At 36.8% G+C, this 18,255-nt stretch overlaps 3 protein-coding genes across 3 annotated transcripts in view; 1 reads left to right on the top strand and 2 right to left on the bottom strand.

Annotated features, from left to right (window-relative positions):
- Positions 1–9,480, top strand: part of LOC107655181 (rab GTPase-activating protein 1-like) — an 80,866-nt gene extending 71,386 nt beyond the window's left edge. Inside the window, exons 11-17 of the mRNA XM_016442603.1 lie at positions 3,113–3,205; positions 5,191–5,301; positions 5,370–5,474; positions 5,558–5,641; positions 6,705–6,776; positions 6,850–7,047; positions 8,002–9,480. Coding sequence (XP_016298089.1) covers positions 3,113–3,205; positions 5,191–5,301; positions 5,370–5,474; positions 5,558–5,641; positions 6,705–6,776; positions 6,850–7,047; positions 8,002–8,136 — 798 coding nt within the window. The 3' untranslated portion in view covers positions 8,137–9,480. The remainder of the gene's footprint in view (positions 1–3,112; positions 3,206–5,190; positions 5,302–5,369; positions 5,475–5,557; positions 5,642–6,704; positions 6,777–6,849; positions 7,048–8,001) is intronic.
- An 810-nt stretch (positions 9,481–10,290) lies between these two features.
- LOC107655250 (interferon-induced protein 44-like) lies at positions 10,291–13,172 on the bottom strand. The gene is made up of 8 exons (XM_016442698.1): positions 12,929–13,172; positions 12,165–12,678; positions 11,999–12,053; positions 11,724–11,919; positions 11,474–11,626; positions 11,222–11,393; positions 11,019–11,119; positions 10,291–10,941 (listed from the first exon to the last, which is right to left on the bottom strand). Exons 1-8 carry the CDS (start codon positions 12,935–12,937, stop codon positions 10,756–10,758), a joined length of 1,386 nt encoding a protein of 461 aa, XP_016298184.1. The 5' UTR covers positions 12,938–13,172; the 3' UTR covers positions 10,291–10,755.
- Positions 13,173–14,610: 1,438 nt separating this feature from the next.
- LOC107655180 (interferon-induced protein 44-like) lies at positions 14,611–17,333 on the bottom strand. The gene is given in 8 exon segments (XM_016442602.1): positions 14,611–14,675; positions 14,678–14,780; positions 14,858–14,939; positions 15,046–15,142; positions 15,145–15,220; positions 15,337–15,489; positions 15,587–15,782; positions 17,326–17,333. Coding segments are annotated over 7 exon segments (756 nt in total). The 5' UTR covers positions 15,767–15,782; positions 17,326–17,333.
- Between the last annotated feature and the right edge of the window lie 922 nt (positions 17,334–18,255).

Genomic DNA, 18,255 nt, shown 5'->3' with positions numbered 1-18,255 from the left:
ACCTACAGGATGAACTTTCCATATGTATATGACTGTGAGTGTTAAACCGAATGAACGGTTGTGCTGAGAGCTTGACTTTCATGTCGGTTGTGCCATTTCAACGTCATTTTGTGGTCTGTGGCTACGCAACACATCCGGACTGAATGTTCATTTAACATCTCTTCATCTAATGATGCCTGGCCTCTATCTGCGCCCCTGACTGTCAGATTAATAGACTGATGCTTATTCCTATTTACTTTTCCTTTTTTTCTGTAAAGAATCTATAGCCCTAACCTTAAGTATTAAACTTTGGCGGACGATGATGTTTGTCTGATGAGCGATAAAATTGTCTTTAAGAGATATCTAGACATCAGAGTATCAAAGAGTTTTTGTTTTTCTTGTAACCACCCAGAACCCTCTAAAAACCACCTAACAACCACCCAGAACACCATAGCATCTGCTAACTACCATACAGATCCCCCTAACAACCATTCAGAAATAAAATTTAAAAAAACAAATATCTCCTTAGAAACCACCCCAGAACACCATAGCAACTGCCTAGCAACCACCTAGAACTCAGAAACCACCCAGATCCCCTGAGCAACCACCTAACCAACCACCCAGAACACCATAGCAACTGCCTAGCAACCAGACAGATCTCCCTAGCAACCACCCAAAACTAAAAAAAACAGCCAGATACCTTTAGGAACCACCCCAAACATCATAGCAACTTCCAGAAACCACCCAGATCCCCTGAGCAACCACCTTACAACCGCCCAGAACACCATAGCAACTGCCTAGCAACCATACAGATCTCCCTAGCAACCTCCCAAAACAAACAAAAAACACCCAGTTTCCCTTAAAAACCACCCAGAACATCGTAGCGTCTGCCTAGCAACCACCCATATCCCCCTAGCAGCCATGCAAAACACCTTGACAACCACCTAGCAACTGTATTCCCTCTTTTATTTCTCTTTTTCTGTCCCTGTCCTGATGTTATCATTTGTTTCCTTATCCTCCTCGTTCACTGTGTTCTAAAGAGTTTGTATCATGTTCACATTCCTCGAACAGCACAACGAACACTTTGTGCTGCAGTAGAAAGGCAAAGGTGGCAGTTTGAAGCCTTTTTTCACAGAAGAAGTCCGCTTACCCAAGCACAAGCTTTTGCCTTGTCATCGTTACAACTGCTTTCGCAAAAACAAGCCTCCAGTGCCATTATGGCTTCAGTGATAACACAAGTGGTGTGACAGTTTCTCGCTCCGATGACTCTCATCCTGAGGTCAGAGGTCAAACACACTGTGTTGTATGGTGCTGTGAATGACACTCAACAATGAGCTACTCTTCAAAAGAACTGATGCCATTACAGATAAGAAAAAGGCTCCTTTTGTGTTTGTAAGACTTGAATAAAGTGGAAACAGAACTTGGGAGACATGAAATGACTTTCTCAAGTGAGAACACTGTTGATGTGCTTCACTTTTCGCTAGCATGTTGTGTGGAAACCCCAAACGGCTGTTTGTTTGGCTTCAAAACGCTGTGCTGGGTGGCAGTAAGCATTTCTGCTTTGTGTGTGAGCAGTTTCAAACTCAAATTAAGAAACAAATTATGAAAGGCTTTATGAAGACTGATCCCAGACCTGCTGAATGAATATTGTAATAAACAAAGTCTCCTGCAGTAAAGCGGCAGTAAACCTGGATGAAGAGATCCCCTCAGGACCGGCTTGACTGAGCGCACTCCACCCTCAGAGACTCCATGCTAACTCCGACTGTGCTGCCATAGCAACCGGCACGAGCGCTGTGCTTTTAAAGGCTCCTGAGTCAGACAGTTTTGGCCTTTTTGTTGTTAAGGAAGTTTAGGAAAGGCTTGTGTCAGTTTTGTTTTTGAAGTTCATAGTGCTGCACAATGTTGTTTGCCGATTATTATCTTACCAAATATGTGGAAAAATTATCTGTGTCTATCTATATATATATATATATATATATATACATATATATATATGTGTGTGTATGTTTGTGTCATTACATAATTAAAAAATAAACAATTACATTTAAATAAAACATAATAAATTAGTTATAATATGATGTTACTGTATAGTATTTGTAAAAAATTATTTTGTAATTTTCTGTTATACTGTAAATCCTTTTTTATTATGAGAATTTGGAAGATTAAAGAAAATGTAAAAAAAAAAAAAAGTGTATTTAAAAATACATAAAAAGTAATTTTAAAATATTCCAGTTGATATTTTAAGAAATGCTCTACCCTTTCCATAAACGTAATAATATATTTAATGATTTGTACTTTTAACTTCACTAGTAGTGAACAGCCTTTTTATAAATTACATTATTATTTAGTATATTTCTATGCTATATAATCTTGATTTTATTTTTTATACAATTTTATATTAAAAATTTTTTAAGAATTTCTTTACATACAAGTAATTATTTTGTATATAATATCAATACAAAGCATATTTTGATTGTGTTATTATTTTTTACATATTTTGAAAATTATAACTATAATATCATGTTTTAATGTTCTAACCATTCAGCTGTTCATCAAATATACATTTTAATACTTTTAATAGTGTGTGTGTGTGTGTATGTGTATTATATATATATGTATATGTATATATATATGTGTATATATATACACCTTGCTACGTGTACTGTGTTAGGCTAACCGAGACTTGTCATTTGCACTTATATATTGTTGCTCTTTTGTTAGTTTTGACTGCTTTTATTGTCCTCATTTGTAAGTCGCTTTGGATAAAAGCGTCTGCTAAATGACTAAATAAATAAATAATACATTTAACATATTGCCAATTATACATTTTTATCAAGTAATGTCCTAACCATTTGTAAAAATGATCAAATATGTAATGGTTAATTTTCTATATAGTATCAGAATAAAATGTTTAATGTTTTATTAAAAAACAACAACAACAAAATTTTATTTGGCCTTGGCATTTTGAGGAGGGGGGGGGTGCTTTTGACTTTATTTTTTTTTATTTTATTTGTTTTAAATATACAGTATTTATGAAGCATAATGACTTTACTGAACATTAGTGCTGATTGTCTTGTTATATCTGCTGGTATACATTTTTCAGACCTGATCTCTGATTTCCTGTCTTCCTCAGGTGCCAACAAAGAAGCTTAAGAAGTTTGAGAAGGAGTATCAGTCTCTGAGAGAGAGCCAGCTGCAGCAGGAAGACCCTATAGACCGATATCAGGTAAGCAAGAACCTGATTTAGCTCCTCCTCCTCCAGTCCTCATCCTCTCCTCCTACATTCATCTTCATCTCACTCTGTCTCAGTTCAGGACTGTGTAACGGACCACACTGGAAACCACAGACTCTGTTCGGCTCAGGGAAAGAGCAAAACGCTCGCTCGCATTGTAGATTCTTGTTTTGTACTGCTGTTATTTTATACAAATAATTTATTTTTTGAGATCTATATGAAGGAAAAGTGATATTTTTTTGTTTTTAATTTAAGTGCCATGTTTATTTTTATCATTAAAAACACAGAGCAGCTAACATGCAGCTTTTGTGTTTTTTAGCATATTTGAGTCTCATGTTTACATTAACTGAAATGTAAGGCATTTTTTTATTTTATTTAAATGGATCGTGTTTATTGAATGTATTATACTTTTTTATATTTTTAGATTTATGTTGTTCATATGAAAAAAATTTAATGTGTAATCCTAAGCTATATTTTTGACATTCAAATGTCTTGGTGGAATAAATGTGCTTTCTCAAGCATCGTGTAATGTTGAAAAGCTAACCATACTATTAAAGGAAGCTCCATTACACACTGGTTTCCTTGCTGTCACTTCCTGTTTACCCTCTCCCTCGCTCAACCAACTAACCAATGAGATTCCCCCACTCACCCATTTAACCAATGAGCTGTGGCGGGGGGTGGAGCATGGACAGGCGGTGTTGTATTTGTCGGTCGCTGCTGGATGGGGAAGGCCTCTGCGGTTCTTGTTCTAGGGTGTAGTGTTGACTGTGGTGTTGGGTCTACGGTGCAGGTAAGCCTTCAGCCCACCAGCGCTCATCGGCTACTAACATCTGCCTGCATGTGTGTTCGACTCTCTGATCCATTTGAAATGATTGCCTCAAGCCTTTCCATGTTACTTCAACTGCTGTGCACAACCTAACCAGCGGTGTGTGTGTGTGTGTTTGTGTTTGTAAATGGAAGTCAGATGACGGCTTTCCTCTTCCTGATAAGAAAATGTGTGTCATGTGAGGCGGTGGGAGACTCCCTGTGACAGTGCCAACTCTCTAATCAGGCAACGCAGAGTCACACTGCGGTCGTTCAGTGTTATTTCTCAAGAGTGGATGCGAAATACTGGGCCTAGATCAGCATGTGATCTCTAAGTGTCTTTAAATATGGCTCCTAGTCTCCTGTAGTTTCTTTTTTTTTAGTAAATGCGCAGCTTTTTTGGTGTTTCCTGCTTTTATTTAAGGGTGGAGGGGGCTGTCTGTTAAATTATAAATTATAATTCCAATTAAATAATTTTTTTAATATTTAACAAATAAATATTACTATTATTATATTTCTTTATTTTATATTATTATCTTTTTTATTTTTATATTATTTATTATCTTTCTATAATTATAAAATATTTTATAATTTAATGTATTTTCATTTACTATATTAATTAATTTTTCACTTACTATTATTAATTCATTTTTTAAATGTTCCATTATTATCTTATTACCTAGCTAGCTATACTGTCTTTATTATTAAAATGATTTTTTTTCTGTCCTACAATTACCTTAATTTATTATCTCTACATATCTCTCTACTATTATTATTATACATAAATATATACGATATTACATTTTTATATAATTTTCTTTCTTTGTACATTTTTATGCTCTCAGTGCTGACAAAAAAAATCATACCTGGTTAGGACGCAGTGTAAATGACAGAAAATGTAAATTGTCCAAATATATTAAAACATTTCATGGAAGAAATTTTTGACATTATTATATGCCATTTTACTTTGTTGCATTTATGTATTTGCAAAGTGGTGCAATTTACACAATCATGTACTTGCCTAGACCTTTGTTATGCTTACATGTGAGTGATTGGGGAATTTGAGTCTGTAGCTTGTGCAAAGCTAGCCTTGCAGTCTTCTCAGTCTCTGTCTGTAAATCTGCACGAGTTCCCCACCATAAGGTGATAAATTAACTGTCTATATGTCCCTGCAGAGAGAAAACCGGCGGTTGCAGGAGGCCAGTATGCGTCTGGAGCAGGAGAACGATGATCTTGCCCATGAACTGGTGACCAGCAAGATAGCACTGAGGAATGACCTGGACCAGGTATTTCTACACTAGTTAACACACTTAGCTTTGTTTAAATCTTGTGTTAATAAGTGTTGCGTTTTCAGGCTGAGGACAAAGCTGATGTTTTAAACAAAGAACTGCTCAACACTAAACAACGCCTGGTAGAGACCAAGGAGGAGAAGAGAAGGCAAGAGGAGGAGACGGCACAGGTACGAGGACTGAGGACACAAAATGTGGCTAAAGTATTACATTTCACTGCTATGGATTGTACGATAAAGTTTTTGCTTTTCAGCTGAAGGAAGTGTTCAGAAGAGAGCTGGAGAAAGCGGAGTTAGAGATCAAGAAGACCACAGCCATCATAGCCGAGTATAAACAAGTATGTCCAAGTGTCCCGTATAAATCTAGAAATCACATAATCCTCAAAATTCACCCCACATATTCACTTCAGGACAAGATTATTATGCTGTAAAAAATGAAACATATGGAGTTGTACATAAAGATTATTGGAATATGTTTTACAATAAAATATTATTTAAGTTTTTCTAATTTCACATTTAATTCAATGCATTACAATTTGTAATTATTTGTGAATTTTATTAGGAATTTTTGAGTGAAAATTGTTTCAAAATCTCGTTTTACTTTTGTAATTGTATTTACTTATTTACTTTATTTTTAATTTGTGCCCTAAATCTCATAGTTATGACTTTTTTTATGCAATTATGCTTTAATCTCATAATTTTGAGATTTAAAAATCTCGTAATGATAAAATAAAATATTTTTCAAAACTTAAACTTATTTGATTTTAACTAGTTTCCAAGGAAACATTTCTCATTTTCATTTAGTTTAACTTGAGGTATTAAAATAACTAAAATTAAAACTGAAAAATGACTAAAGAAAGACTATAAAAATACTACCAAAAAAACTAATACAAATAACAGAAATTCAACAAAATTACTAAAACAAACTAAAAATATTAAACTAATTTGTTGTCAATCGATTAATCACAATTAATCACACCCGAAATAATATATGGGTGTGTACTATGTATATATAAATACACACACAGACATATGTATATATATTCAAGAAATATTTGCGTGTATATATATATAGATAGATAGATTCTTTTTATTTTATATAAATATAAATATATATTACGTATATTTCTTAAATATATACTGTAGATGTATGTGTGTGTATTTATATATAAATATACACAGTACACACCCATATATGATGCAAACACAAACTTTTATTTTGGATGTGATTAATCGATTTGGCAGTCCTAATTCAAACTATTAATAAAATCTATAAGAGTATCTCAATTATACTAAAATAACTGCTTCAGGAATTTACACCCTTATTTACACTCTTTTGAGTATTTATTGTGATGGATAGAGTATAATAAGGTCTGAAATTGTATTTTCTGTTTGCATTAGATATGTTCCCAGTTAAGTACGAGGCTGGAGAAACAGCAGGCGTCCACAAAAGAGGAACTGGATATAGTTAAAGTAAGTAAATCATCTGTGCATACTCTTATATGGCACGTTGAGCAGTGACAATCAGTATATGTTGTTCTTTCAGGCTAAAGTGATGGCGTGTGAGCGCTGTAGGGAAGTGTTCAGCAAAGACGGACCCCTGCAGATCCCGGCGGTGAGTCAGGACAACCGGGACACAGACCTGGATGAGGAGAAGGACTCGCTGAAGGCCCAGCTCAGAGAGCTAGAACTAGAGCTGGCGCAAACCAAACTCCAGCTGGTGGAGGCCAAGTGCAAGATCCAGGTCAGACGTCACGGCATATAAAACAACATAGTGCTGGAGATTTATGGCTGTATAGATTTATAGATGCTATTCAGCTACTAATCAACTCAGCAGCAGCAGGTAGAAATTTGAAATCAGTGTTTTATAGATAGTTTGTATCTTACTACAATTTAGTGCCACATTGACATTATAAGAATACAGTCGTAACATTGTGAGAGTAGTTCTAACTATTTGTAACAATTTGGGAATAAAGTCATTGTGTTTCCAGTATGTTGCTTTGATATTGCTTTTCTTTATGACTTTCTCATAATATTCAGAATTTTATAATTCTGTGACTTTGTTCGAAATTTAGATTTTCGTTTTCAAAATATTACTATTATAATCTTGCAATGTTACGAGTTTATACATTTTTATTTATCTTGTAATGTTACAACTTTGTTCATGTAAATTGATTTAAATCACATTATGACTGTTCACATACTTTTGCTTTAATCCCATCATTTTTACTTTATTTACGCAATATTGACTTAAATCTCATAATGTTTTGACTGTTCACATAATTTTGCTTTAATCTCATAATTTTTTTTCTTTATTTGCTTTAATTTTGAGCAAATGTTTTGTTAAGATTTCATTCTCGCAATGATTTTAATTTCCTAATGTTACGACTTTGTTCTTGAAATTTTGACTTTAATCTTGTAATCTTAACTTTATTCTTGTAGTTTGGACTTTTTCCAAAGTATTACATTTTCCAAGTATTACTAATTTAATCTTGTACTGTTAAGACTTTATTCTCAAAACCTTTACTTTATTCCAGTAAATGATCGACTTCTTTCTTTTTGTTTGGTCGCACTAAAATGCTGTTGTAGTGTCTTACCAAACAATCTTAGCAAACGAGTTATATATTTTAATAAGCAGTTTGCAGCGATGCCACAGTTTACAGTTACTTTAATGTTGTTTATTCATGTACTGTAACAGGAGCTGGAGCATCAGAGGGGTGTTTTGATGACTGAGGTCCAAGCTGCCAAAAACTCCTGGTTCAGTAAAACACTGGGCTCCCTCAAGAATTCAGCCAGTAACCAGGCACCCTCCTCACCCAAAGAGGGCCAGTAGGACTCGCCAAGGGCTTAACCAAAGGGTAGAGGAGCGTGACCCTTCCACTTGGCCAATCGGAGTAGAAAACAAGCTCTAATGAACACTACTAGCAGCACAACATGGCAATGCAGTGTTCCCTCACATGGACTAATGGATGACTTCCACATACACTTAACAGTATGTTATGATTTCCTTAGCTTGTGATGCCACGTACTGGACAGTAACAGTACTACAGTGATTATTATGTTCATCCAGTTATCAACTTCTGCAGATGGATTTTTTTGTTAGTAAACAGTCAGTTCTAACATGCAAGTACATAAACTATGACCTTTAGACGCCAATTCAAAGGTTTTTTTTTTCTCAGAGGGAATACTGCATTCTGCTAACTATTACAAGAAAAAAAATCGTTTGTTTTTCTATATAGAAATAATAAATGTAACTTTTGTCATAAGTGTGTATAACTAAATGTTGATTTTTCTTTTAATCTTGTACAGTTCGGAAAGAAAAGTGTTGCATTATTTTTTACGATCTTTATAAATGTCAAATACCGAAAAGCACAGACAAATTGACCATGTATCACATGACATTCCCTCCGTCCTGTAGACTGTTTGAGGGTCCGTTTAGGAGTGAGCTGATCACGTGAGACTTATCAGATGACACACAATGGCTACACAATATTGACCTGCCAAGTCGCACATAGTGCTTATTTTATGTTATTTAACAGGTATACATGAGCCATTCGGTGACGGATGCCATGCAGAAATCAAGAATGTGTTGAGATGTCTCATTTTTTTAAGGACATAAGTAAACCAGGTCGCGCAGATGTATTGTTTAGGTCAGTGTGACTTCAAAGCCATATGAAGTCAGTCTTTGCTTCATTTCTTCTGCTATTTGTCAGAATATCCATATTAATAACTTCACTCTACGTAGGGAAGTGAAATATTCTGCATGGCTCATATTCACACTAACAAGTCACCATATTGTGAACATGCTTTATTTACACTGATGTAAGAAAAAAATATTTCTTGTCTCCTATTTTGGATTTTTTTTTAACTGTGATTTAAACTGTGATTTAAAGATGCCAAACTAATTATACAAATTAAGAAAGAGATGTCAGTTGAATATAAACTTATAGTGCTGTCCTGTGGGTTTCTATGGATGGTTACAGGTGTTTTTACATAACGTAATCTACAGGACAGAAGACATTGCTTCTGTGCGTTTGGTTTATTGTCGGTTCATCAGTTTCATTGTTCCAGCCTGCTGATGTCTGTCTAATTACTATCTGACAGTAAATATCTGGTTCTTGATCCCATGTGTGACTACGAGTCTGCTTCATTTGATTCACACCTTTCGTTCAATAAACAGTAACTGTAATTCATCTGTTGGTCAGTATATTATCGTTTCTTTGTGGTTTTGCTAGTTCCATTATTAACTCGTTTTCACTTACCTTTCTGCTTTATTCATATATATATATATATATAGGGCTGGGCGATCATTCGGTGACGATAATTATCGCGATATACTGTTCCGCGATAACACGATATGAGGAGTTCGGTAAATGTTCGATAGAATATTTATGCGCCAAAGCCGGAACGAAACCGCGCGACTCATTTAAATCGCGCCACAGGGACTGTTTATCTATGGAAGGACGGACCTTTTAGCCTTCCATATTTATCCGCTCAGATCAAAGTTCAATATATATATATATATATATATATATATATACACACATATATGTATGTGTGTGTGTGTGTATTAATTATAATTTGGACTGATTTACTTCATTTTATAGGACAGTACAAGGGGAGCTCGAAGCAGGACTCGAACTCAGGTCGCCCGAGATGATGCAGCTCCACTTCAGACTTGGCACACAGTACTCCGTGAAAGTGAAGAAATTTAGACATACGTTCAGAACAAAGTTATTTTTGTGTAATTAAAATGTAATATATACTACTGTATTATTTTTATGTAAACTGTTAATAAATAGAATATTCCCTGCAGAGATGACGGGTCAGAATGTGTCCTATGGCGGCACTACCTGGTATCACGATACTTACACATGTACCTCAGGTTAGACGAGCGTGGAAACGTCAAGAATGTGAATAAGGTAAGTTCTCAAATTTTCCTACAATCTACTTGTAAAATGTCCATATTCACTAAAATTGTAGTGAGTTCAGTCCGCTTTGCTCGCAAATCATCTTAAAATCACAAGCACGTTAAACATAGTCCAGTGCCTCAGTCAGTCAAATGTTTAATAGCTATTAGCAAACAGTTAACAGTGCATGTTAACGGTTTCAATACAAAAGTTTTTCCTAAATGGTCTTTTCGTCACCCCAAAAATACTGTTTTCTACTAAAACTGTCATTTGTACATGCACTCACCATTTCAGTATTACATTTTTAAAGCTGATTGGTTGGTTAATTATTGACACAATATAGTATAATAACTAAAGTGACCATTATTGTTAAAAATTTACATAAAATTACTCAATTGACCATATACATGTACCTATACCATATACATATTTCATATTTTCTACTACATTCTATTCTCTACTCTCTATTCTCTACTATCATATATAACACACACACATATATATATATATATATATATATATATATATATAACAGTAGCACTTTATTTGGGTTTGTCCTCCATGGAACAGACATCATCCAGATAGTCGTCTGCAAAGTGGAGCATCTGCTGTAAAGCGGTGAGAAGCAAGACGTCACAGTTGAGCTCCAGCTCCAGCTCCTGACTGTAGTTCTTCACCGGTAACACACAAGACACCGGCACACCCAACCGAGAGCTCACCTCCTGCACCTGCAGACACAAAACAACACCTCCCTCACTCTGAGTCCTGTAGGAACAGACCATGTGATCATGTGACCGCCTCTCACCTTTGACTTGATGTAGGAACTGACATAAAGACTTTGAAGGTCCTTCTCCACTAGAGGACATGCTTCATCTACTTTTGTCATCAAGACGATCTGAGCAATGCCTGAAATTGCACATGTTAAGGTACGTTGTGTGCAACTCTGTCAGGTAGATCAATGTATAACCTACTTTGTATTAGTCACAAGGTGCAAATATGTTCTCTTACCCAGTGAGTTCACTTTTCTGCGTATGGAAGCAAGTTTTTCCTGTAGTTTGTCGGACATGAGGGAGATTTTAGTGGCATCTATCACGTACACCACACAGTGGATCTTCTCCTGTAGAGATGCAGGTCTGGAGGCCTTTTGCTCATCAGGTTGAAAAGGTACCATGGGGTTAAACTGAATTGAGAGGATTTTGCATGAAACAAACATCAGTCTCACTTCAACTTTCATTCATTTTTAGAGATGAGTGCACTTACTTTATAGCGGTCTGGTACGTGACCTTGAAGAATGCTGCTGATGTCCTCAATATCCAGTCCTGCACCTGTTTGCTCCTCGAGTCCCATGGTGTCACACAACACAAACGGCAACGGCTTTCCCTCACGACCGTCTTTCACTGGATATGTGCGAAACTACCGACCAAGAAGAGAATCACATCAACACCTGAAGTCATCAAGAGACGTTTCTTGAGCTCTAATAGGAAACGTGATAATCTTATTAAATCTGTACCTGTGTGGTGAGACTAGTTCCTGCAGATCCTGACATGGCTTTGCTAGTCATTCGACCCATGAAGATGGAGTTGATGGAGTTGAAGAAACTGGATTTTCCAGCACCTACAGGACCGATCATTAGGATTCTGACCCGACTCACAGACGTCATCAGGGGTTTATGATTCCTGACCATTTCCATGAGCTTGTCTTTTCGTCTACAACACAGATCACATTTTTATAGCTGTATATCAAATTACAATGAGCTAACAAACCAAAACCTGAGTAGAAACATACTCAGCTGTCCACAGAACGTTCCTCCAAGGCTTCTCCTCAGTACTGACTGCAGAGCCTGGCAAATAATAAAATGTTAACAATAAAGATTAAGGTAAAGTACTTAAAAAGACTGAAACTTCTTGTACATGACTATATTCGGTTAAAAAAAATCTGGTGATTGGCTTACTTTGCTCCACTTTGTACACCTCACATTCACTCAGTTGAGTGTCGTTTCCATACATTGTTGCTGTGTTAAGACTGAATGCACTGCTTCCAGAATTATACACTACTGGTTGATTGTTGTAGCAAAAGTACAACTGTTGGCCAAAGTTGGGCACTCCAGCGTCATCGATACGTGCATTATAGCCACTGTTAACTTTGATGCACACAGGGATCTTGCCTTGAAAGCTGAATAAGAATATGCCCTCATCTGTAATATACTGACCACTTTGAGTATAATCTACACTAGTGTATCCACCAAAGATGTAGCCTGAACGGTTGTAGGCTACAAGTAAGGTGGGACCCTGACGGTCACATCGCTGGTGAAAGGCAGAAGCTTGATATCCATGAACGGAAGCTTTGTAGAGAAGAGACAGTTCCACATTCCCCAGCAAGCCGCAGAGCTGCTTTCTTTTCTCTTCTGTTAAATCAGACGTGAGTGGAGCGTTGAGAGTGCTGGATCCCCTGAAAACTGAATGCATCTAAACAAGAAAAAGGATATATATGATTTGAATTCTGTGTAACAGACACACATAGACACGAGCAGTCATATGACTTGTTTTCTGAAAGCCCTGCGAACTAACCGAAGATTAGCCGGAAACGAAACTGAAACTAAAGCTAAATCTGCTCCAATAAAATACAGTATTATTTAGGCTACTGTATATAAACATTGCGTATTTGTGCACTATATTTTTTTGTATTTATACATTTTATATCGAGTATATATTTTACCTTTCGCATCCCCTTTCTCTCTGAAGAAATAATGAAACGCTGCTTTATGTCTTACATCCACAGCCGAACGCGTCACGTCGAGCTCCCTCTAATCACACAACAACCTAGTAATCGAAGCTCTTCGCTCAGTACTAGGCGATAATACTATGCTGTCGCTGTTTGAAGCTGGTCGTTGACCTGTTCACGTTATAGTTTTTAAACTGCGAGTTGAAAATGAACAGCAGGATAACGGGCTGTTATTGTATACCCAAAATAACAGGAAGCGGATGACACCGGAGGCTTTGCACCTTTAAAAATCGCGCACACTTTTATGTTAAAATTAAGGCGGGTAGCAGATTTTCAATCATCTTGGGAGACATTTCGACTCTTTCGTTTATTTGATGTTTAGCAAATGATATTTTTAACTGCGTTAACTAGTCTATTTAAACAGAATCAGTGCTACATGTTTTGTCTCAAAACATCTAGACATTATTTATTACCAAAAACACTTTACAAAAGTAGTTGAACATAGCATAAATTGGCAGTAGCCTGAAAATCACAACAGAAGTGAAGAATTCATAATCCTTTAATATTCATTAGGATAGAAGCACGTGTGTAAAAAGAGAAATTACATTAAATCGAGTGAAAGTTTAAAAATGTGTACTAACTTAGCTGTATACTCATACCTGTCAACATTTGGGTACCAAAATACGGGAGGGGGGGCGGAGTCAAAAGTAAAAAAAAATTATATTATATTATTTTTCAGGTGGCGCTTTTCGCCAGGAATATAGCCGTTTCCCCCGTAACCACAGTAAACAAAACAACTCAGCACCTGACTTTGAAACTTGCAGCGCTCATATTTAATCAATTAAATAGCATTTTGAAGTGTAAGCTATATCTCATTATAAATGTAAATATACTTTTACATTACATTTTAATTTTTTTCGCCTCGCCGTCGCGAGAGTTTTTTTTGCACACGTCAGCATGACGTCAGAGCAAGTCGGAGGTAAATCGGACACTTTTCTAACCGGCATGCATCTCGCGGTGATCACCGGTGATCGATTCTGCGCAGAATTTGCTCATCTCAAACAAGCCTATTGTTTCCTTCCCGCTACTACCTGCGCACACATCAATAGCATCACTGGGCTGTAGGTTGCCAAATTGAGTGGAGAAATGGGTTGAAATATGTATGCGTCGATCGTGTGAGAAAGATGCGTTTCATACAAGATCTGGCAACTGGACAACCTTGGAATTTGTTGTCGTGATTATTCATATAATGAGGTTTGGCCCAAATTACGGGAGTTTTACCGGAACCGAATGTAGCAAACATATAAAATACGCCCAGTGGGATTTTTTTTTTTTAAATAGAAAGATTAAAAATACGGGAGAAATACGAGAAAATATTTAAACGGGATGATAGCGGGATAGAATGGTAAAATACGGGAGAATCCCGGGAAAAACGGGAGGGTTGACAGGTATGTGTATACTTAATATGTAAAAATAAGTAAACATCTTCAGAAGTAAACTGAACTCGTAGTTCAGTGAAATTCTAGACCAAAAGTATAAAAGTACTGAATATTTTTGCATACATGTAAATGACAGAGAAAGACCAGTCTGTGATTAAGTTCTGTAAATGATTCGAAGAGCTTTTGATTGGGCCTTTTCTGAATCTGACCTCAGCCACAAGAACTGAGAAAAAAAAATTATTTAGGGTTGGCTTCCACAGGACGTATATCATCAAAATAGTCGTCTGCAAAGTTGAGGACGTCAACAGGACGTCACAGTTGAGCTCCAGCTCCAGCTCCTGACTGTAGTTCTTCACCGGTAACACACAAGACACCGGCACACCCAACCGAGAGCTCACCTCCTGCACCTGCAGACACAAAACAACACCTCCCTCACTCTGAGTCCTGTAGGAACAGACCATGTGATCATGTGACCGCCTCTCACCTTTGACTTGATGTAGGAACTGACATAAAGACTTTGAAGGTCCTTCTCCACTAGAGGACATGCTTCATCTGCTTTTGTCAATCTGTGGAATGCCTACCAGATGGTATATCAATATGCAACATTTTACATTCATTTAGCAGATAGCTTTATCCAAATTTGATCAGATTATAGATCAGTTGTAGTATGACGTTAGTTTACTTAGCGAGTTTACTCTTCGGTGTATCACAGCAAGTTTTTGCTGTAGTTTGTCGGACATGAGGGAGATTTTGGTGGCGTCTATCACGTACAGTGAATCTTCTCCTGTAGAGATGATGGTCTGTAGACCCTTTGCTCATTGTGTTGAAACGGTGCCATGGGGTTGAACTTAAATTTAATGTCAAATTTGTTTGAAATGTCAAGAAGAACAGATATACATTAAACTAATCATCATCATACTCAATGCCATTTTAAAAATACATGAACCATCTTTATGCACTTACTTTATAGCGGTCTGGTACGTGACCTTGAAGAATGCTGCTGATGTCCTCAATATCCAGTCCTGCACCTGTTTGCTCCTCGAGTCCCATGGTGTCACACAACACAAATGGCAACGGCTTTCCCTCACGACCATCTTTCACTGGATATGTGCGAAACTACCAACCAAGAAGAGAATCACATCAACACCTGAAGTCATCAAGAGACGTTTCTTGAGCTCTAATAGGAAACGTGATAATCTTATTAAATCTGTACCTGTGTGGTGAGACTAGTTCCTGCAGATCCTGACATGGCTTTGCTGGTAATGCGGCTCATGAAGATGGAGTTGATGGAGTTGAAGAAACTGGATTTTCCAGCACCTACAGGACCGATCATTAGGATTCTGACCCGACTCACAGACATCATCAGGGGTTTATGATTCCTGATCATTTCCATGAGCTCTGCTCTTCGACTACAACATAGAGCACAACAATTTTGTCAGATCATCCTATGAAATCAGCAACACTATTTAAGTTGCAACATACTTAGCTGTCCACAGAACATTCCTCCATTGCTTGTGTATGGCACTGATCTGAGGGACTGGCAATCGAAATTAATATGAATACAATGTATATTAAATTATATAATCACATGAATAACACTATGACTGACTTTGCTTCACTTTGTACACCTCACATTCAGTCAGTTGAGTGTCGTTCCCATACATTGTTGTCGTATTAACACTGAATGCATTCCCTCTTTGATTTAACACAACTGGTTGGTTGTTGTAGCAAAAGCACAACTGTCCAGCGTCATCGATACGTGCATTATAGCCACTGTTAACTTTGATGCACACAGGGATCTTGCCTTGAAAGCTGAACAGGAAAGCTTCCCTATCAGTAATATACTGACCACTTTGAGTATAATCTACACTAGTGTATCCACCAAAGATGTAGCCTGAACGGTTGTAGGCTACAAGTAAGGTGGGACCCTGACGGTCACATCGCTGGTGAAAGGCAGAAGCTTGATATCCATGAACTGAAGCTTTGTAGAGAAGAGACAGGTCCACATTCCCCAGCAAGCCGCAGGGCTGCTTTCTTTTCCCATCTGTTAATTTCCAAGTGAAGGGAGCAACCATGGACACTTGCGATCCAAATTCAAAAGACTGATACATCTTTGAAAGATAAAAATAAAATAATTTATTACATTGTGCTGACATCTTGTGGTGTGAATATGAAAATCATTCACAAGTTTTCACTTACCGATGACATCGTAAAATGCTCGTCTCAGATAACCATGCTAAATGTATTCCATAAAAAGAAGAGTCAAATAACGAGTTATATAAATAGTAAAGTGTGTAGTATTTGTCTCGCCATGTGACATCAACATGGCGGTTCGAGTGAGGCGACCCGCTTGATGTAAATATAAAACAGCTTTTATTAGGCCACATACTGATATGAGCTTATCTCATGGTTTAAAATATAGGCAGTGTTGGGGAGTAACTTGTTACATGTAACAGAATTATGTAATTTAATTACAAAATAAATGTAACATAATAAATGTATCCGTTACAGTTACTGAGAGAGAAAAAATGTGTAGGCTAATGAAATACAGTTAATTAGGAAAATGTTAACAATTACAAAAGGGGTTACAACTGAATATTTTTTTTAGAAAAAGCTAGGATACATTGAATAATATTAGTTTGCTGTTTTGCCTGTTTTTGATGTGCACGACGCCTCCTGCCACTTAAAGGCTGTTTAGTTCATGGCGAGTGATAAAATGCGTTAGTGCTGGGGGGAAAAAATCATCCAGAATCAGAAAAGGGCCAAAATGGCGCAAATATTGTGAACACGTGTACAGTTAGCGGAAGCTAGAGATGACCGTTTATAAAATTTTAAATATAGATATTTTACTTACAAAAACGCATGGATTTGCTTCAGGGGCCTTTATTCAATAAAATATCAAATGTGAAATACTTTTATATTTCTGAAATATTTATGTCGACTCTAGCTTACCTTTCACAGTCCGCTTTCTCCGTGAAAGAAATAATGAATGAACTCGTCTCGTATGTTAACAATTATGTTACAACATAGTAACAATAGTAACATAGTAATAACTATTTATCTGATTGGCTTGAGTAGACGGTGGGTGGAGTCCACGTATTTGTGGATTGTCAGCACGTCTTGACGCAAGAAATGTTTCACAATTCGCAAATGCACAGTGACCGGACACGATTCACAAATAAATGCCAGGCAAAGTTGTGGTTGTGACATAAATATATATTTGTGAATATGTTTTTTTATTTGCAAATCTCATTTTATTTATTTGTGAATTTAATTCATGTTTGTGAAACTTTAAGGTGTATTTGTGGATCTCATTCTATTTATTTTTCAATATGTTTCATGTTTGTTAAAATCTTTACATTTATTTATGGATCGTAAACTATTTATTTGGAATTATGCAACAATTCTATCTCCATACCCAACTGTCGTCAGCCTCCACACCACCTTGGCTCCTCCCTCCCTTGACTCTGCCGTGGGCTGTCGGCTCTTGGGAGCTCTGGGTCTGTGCCAGCAGCGGACTTCCTCCATCTTCGCCGCCGAGGTTTCGTCGTCCTCCTGCCAGCAGCCCTCATTTCTTTGCCCACCTCCCTAAACCCCTACATCCCTCTGTTCATCTGTTGTTCTGTTACGGCACGAGGTTGCGCCTTGCTTATGTTCGTTAGTTTTAGTTCATGTACTTTAGGTTTGTTATACGGACTATTAGTAGCCTATGTTTTTATCAGTTTTCAGTTTCCTTTGTCTATGTTGCTTGCTCATCATTTGTAATCATTAGTGTCCAGCTGTGTTTGATTAATCATCTCGTTTGGTTTGCTATTTTAGTTGTGCTTTCACTGCCAGTCTCTATCCAGTCACCATTAGGATAGCCTAGTTGTGTGTAGCCTA

The sequence above is a fragment of the Sinocyclocheilus anshuiensis genome, unplaced genomic scaffold, assembly GCF_001515605.1.
Source record: "Sinocyclocheilus anshuiensis isolate Anshui unplaced genomic scaffold, SAMN03320099.WGS_v1.1 scaffold735, whole genome shotgun sequence".
Lineage (NCBI taxonomy): Eukaryota > Metazoa > Chordata > Actinopteri > Cypriniformes > Cyprinidae > Sinocyclocheilus > Sinocyclocheilus anshuiensis.
The sequence above is the reverse complement of the archived record's forward strand: the minus strand, read 5'-3'. Positions and strand labels throughout refer to the sequence as shown.

Excerpts from the sequence above, each read along its gene's own strand:
- LOC107655250 (XM_016442698.1), bottom strand. Across the intron at positions 11,920-11,998 it reads AACGTTCTGTGGACAGCTGA|ACGAAAAGACAAGCTCATGG; the intron begins GTATGTTTCTAC and ends TCTGTGTTGTAG. Across the intron at positions 11,120-11,221 it reads CAGAAAAGTGAACTCACTGG|GCATTGCTCAGATCGTCTTG; the intron begins GTAAGAGAACAT and ends GTGCAATTTCAG.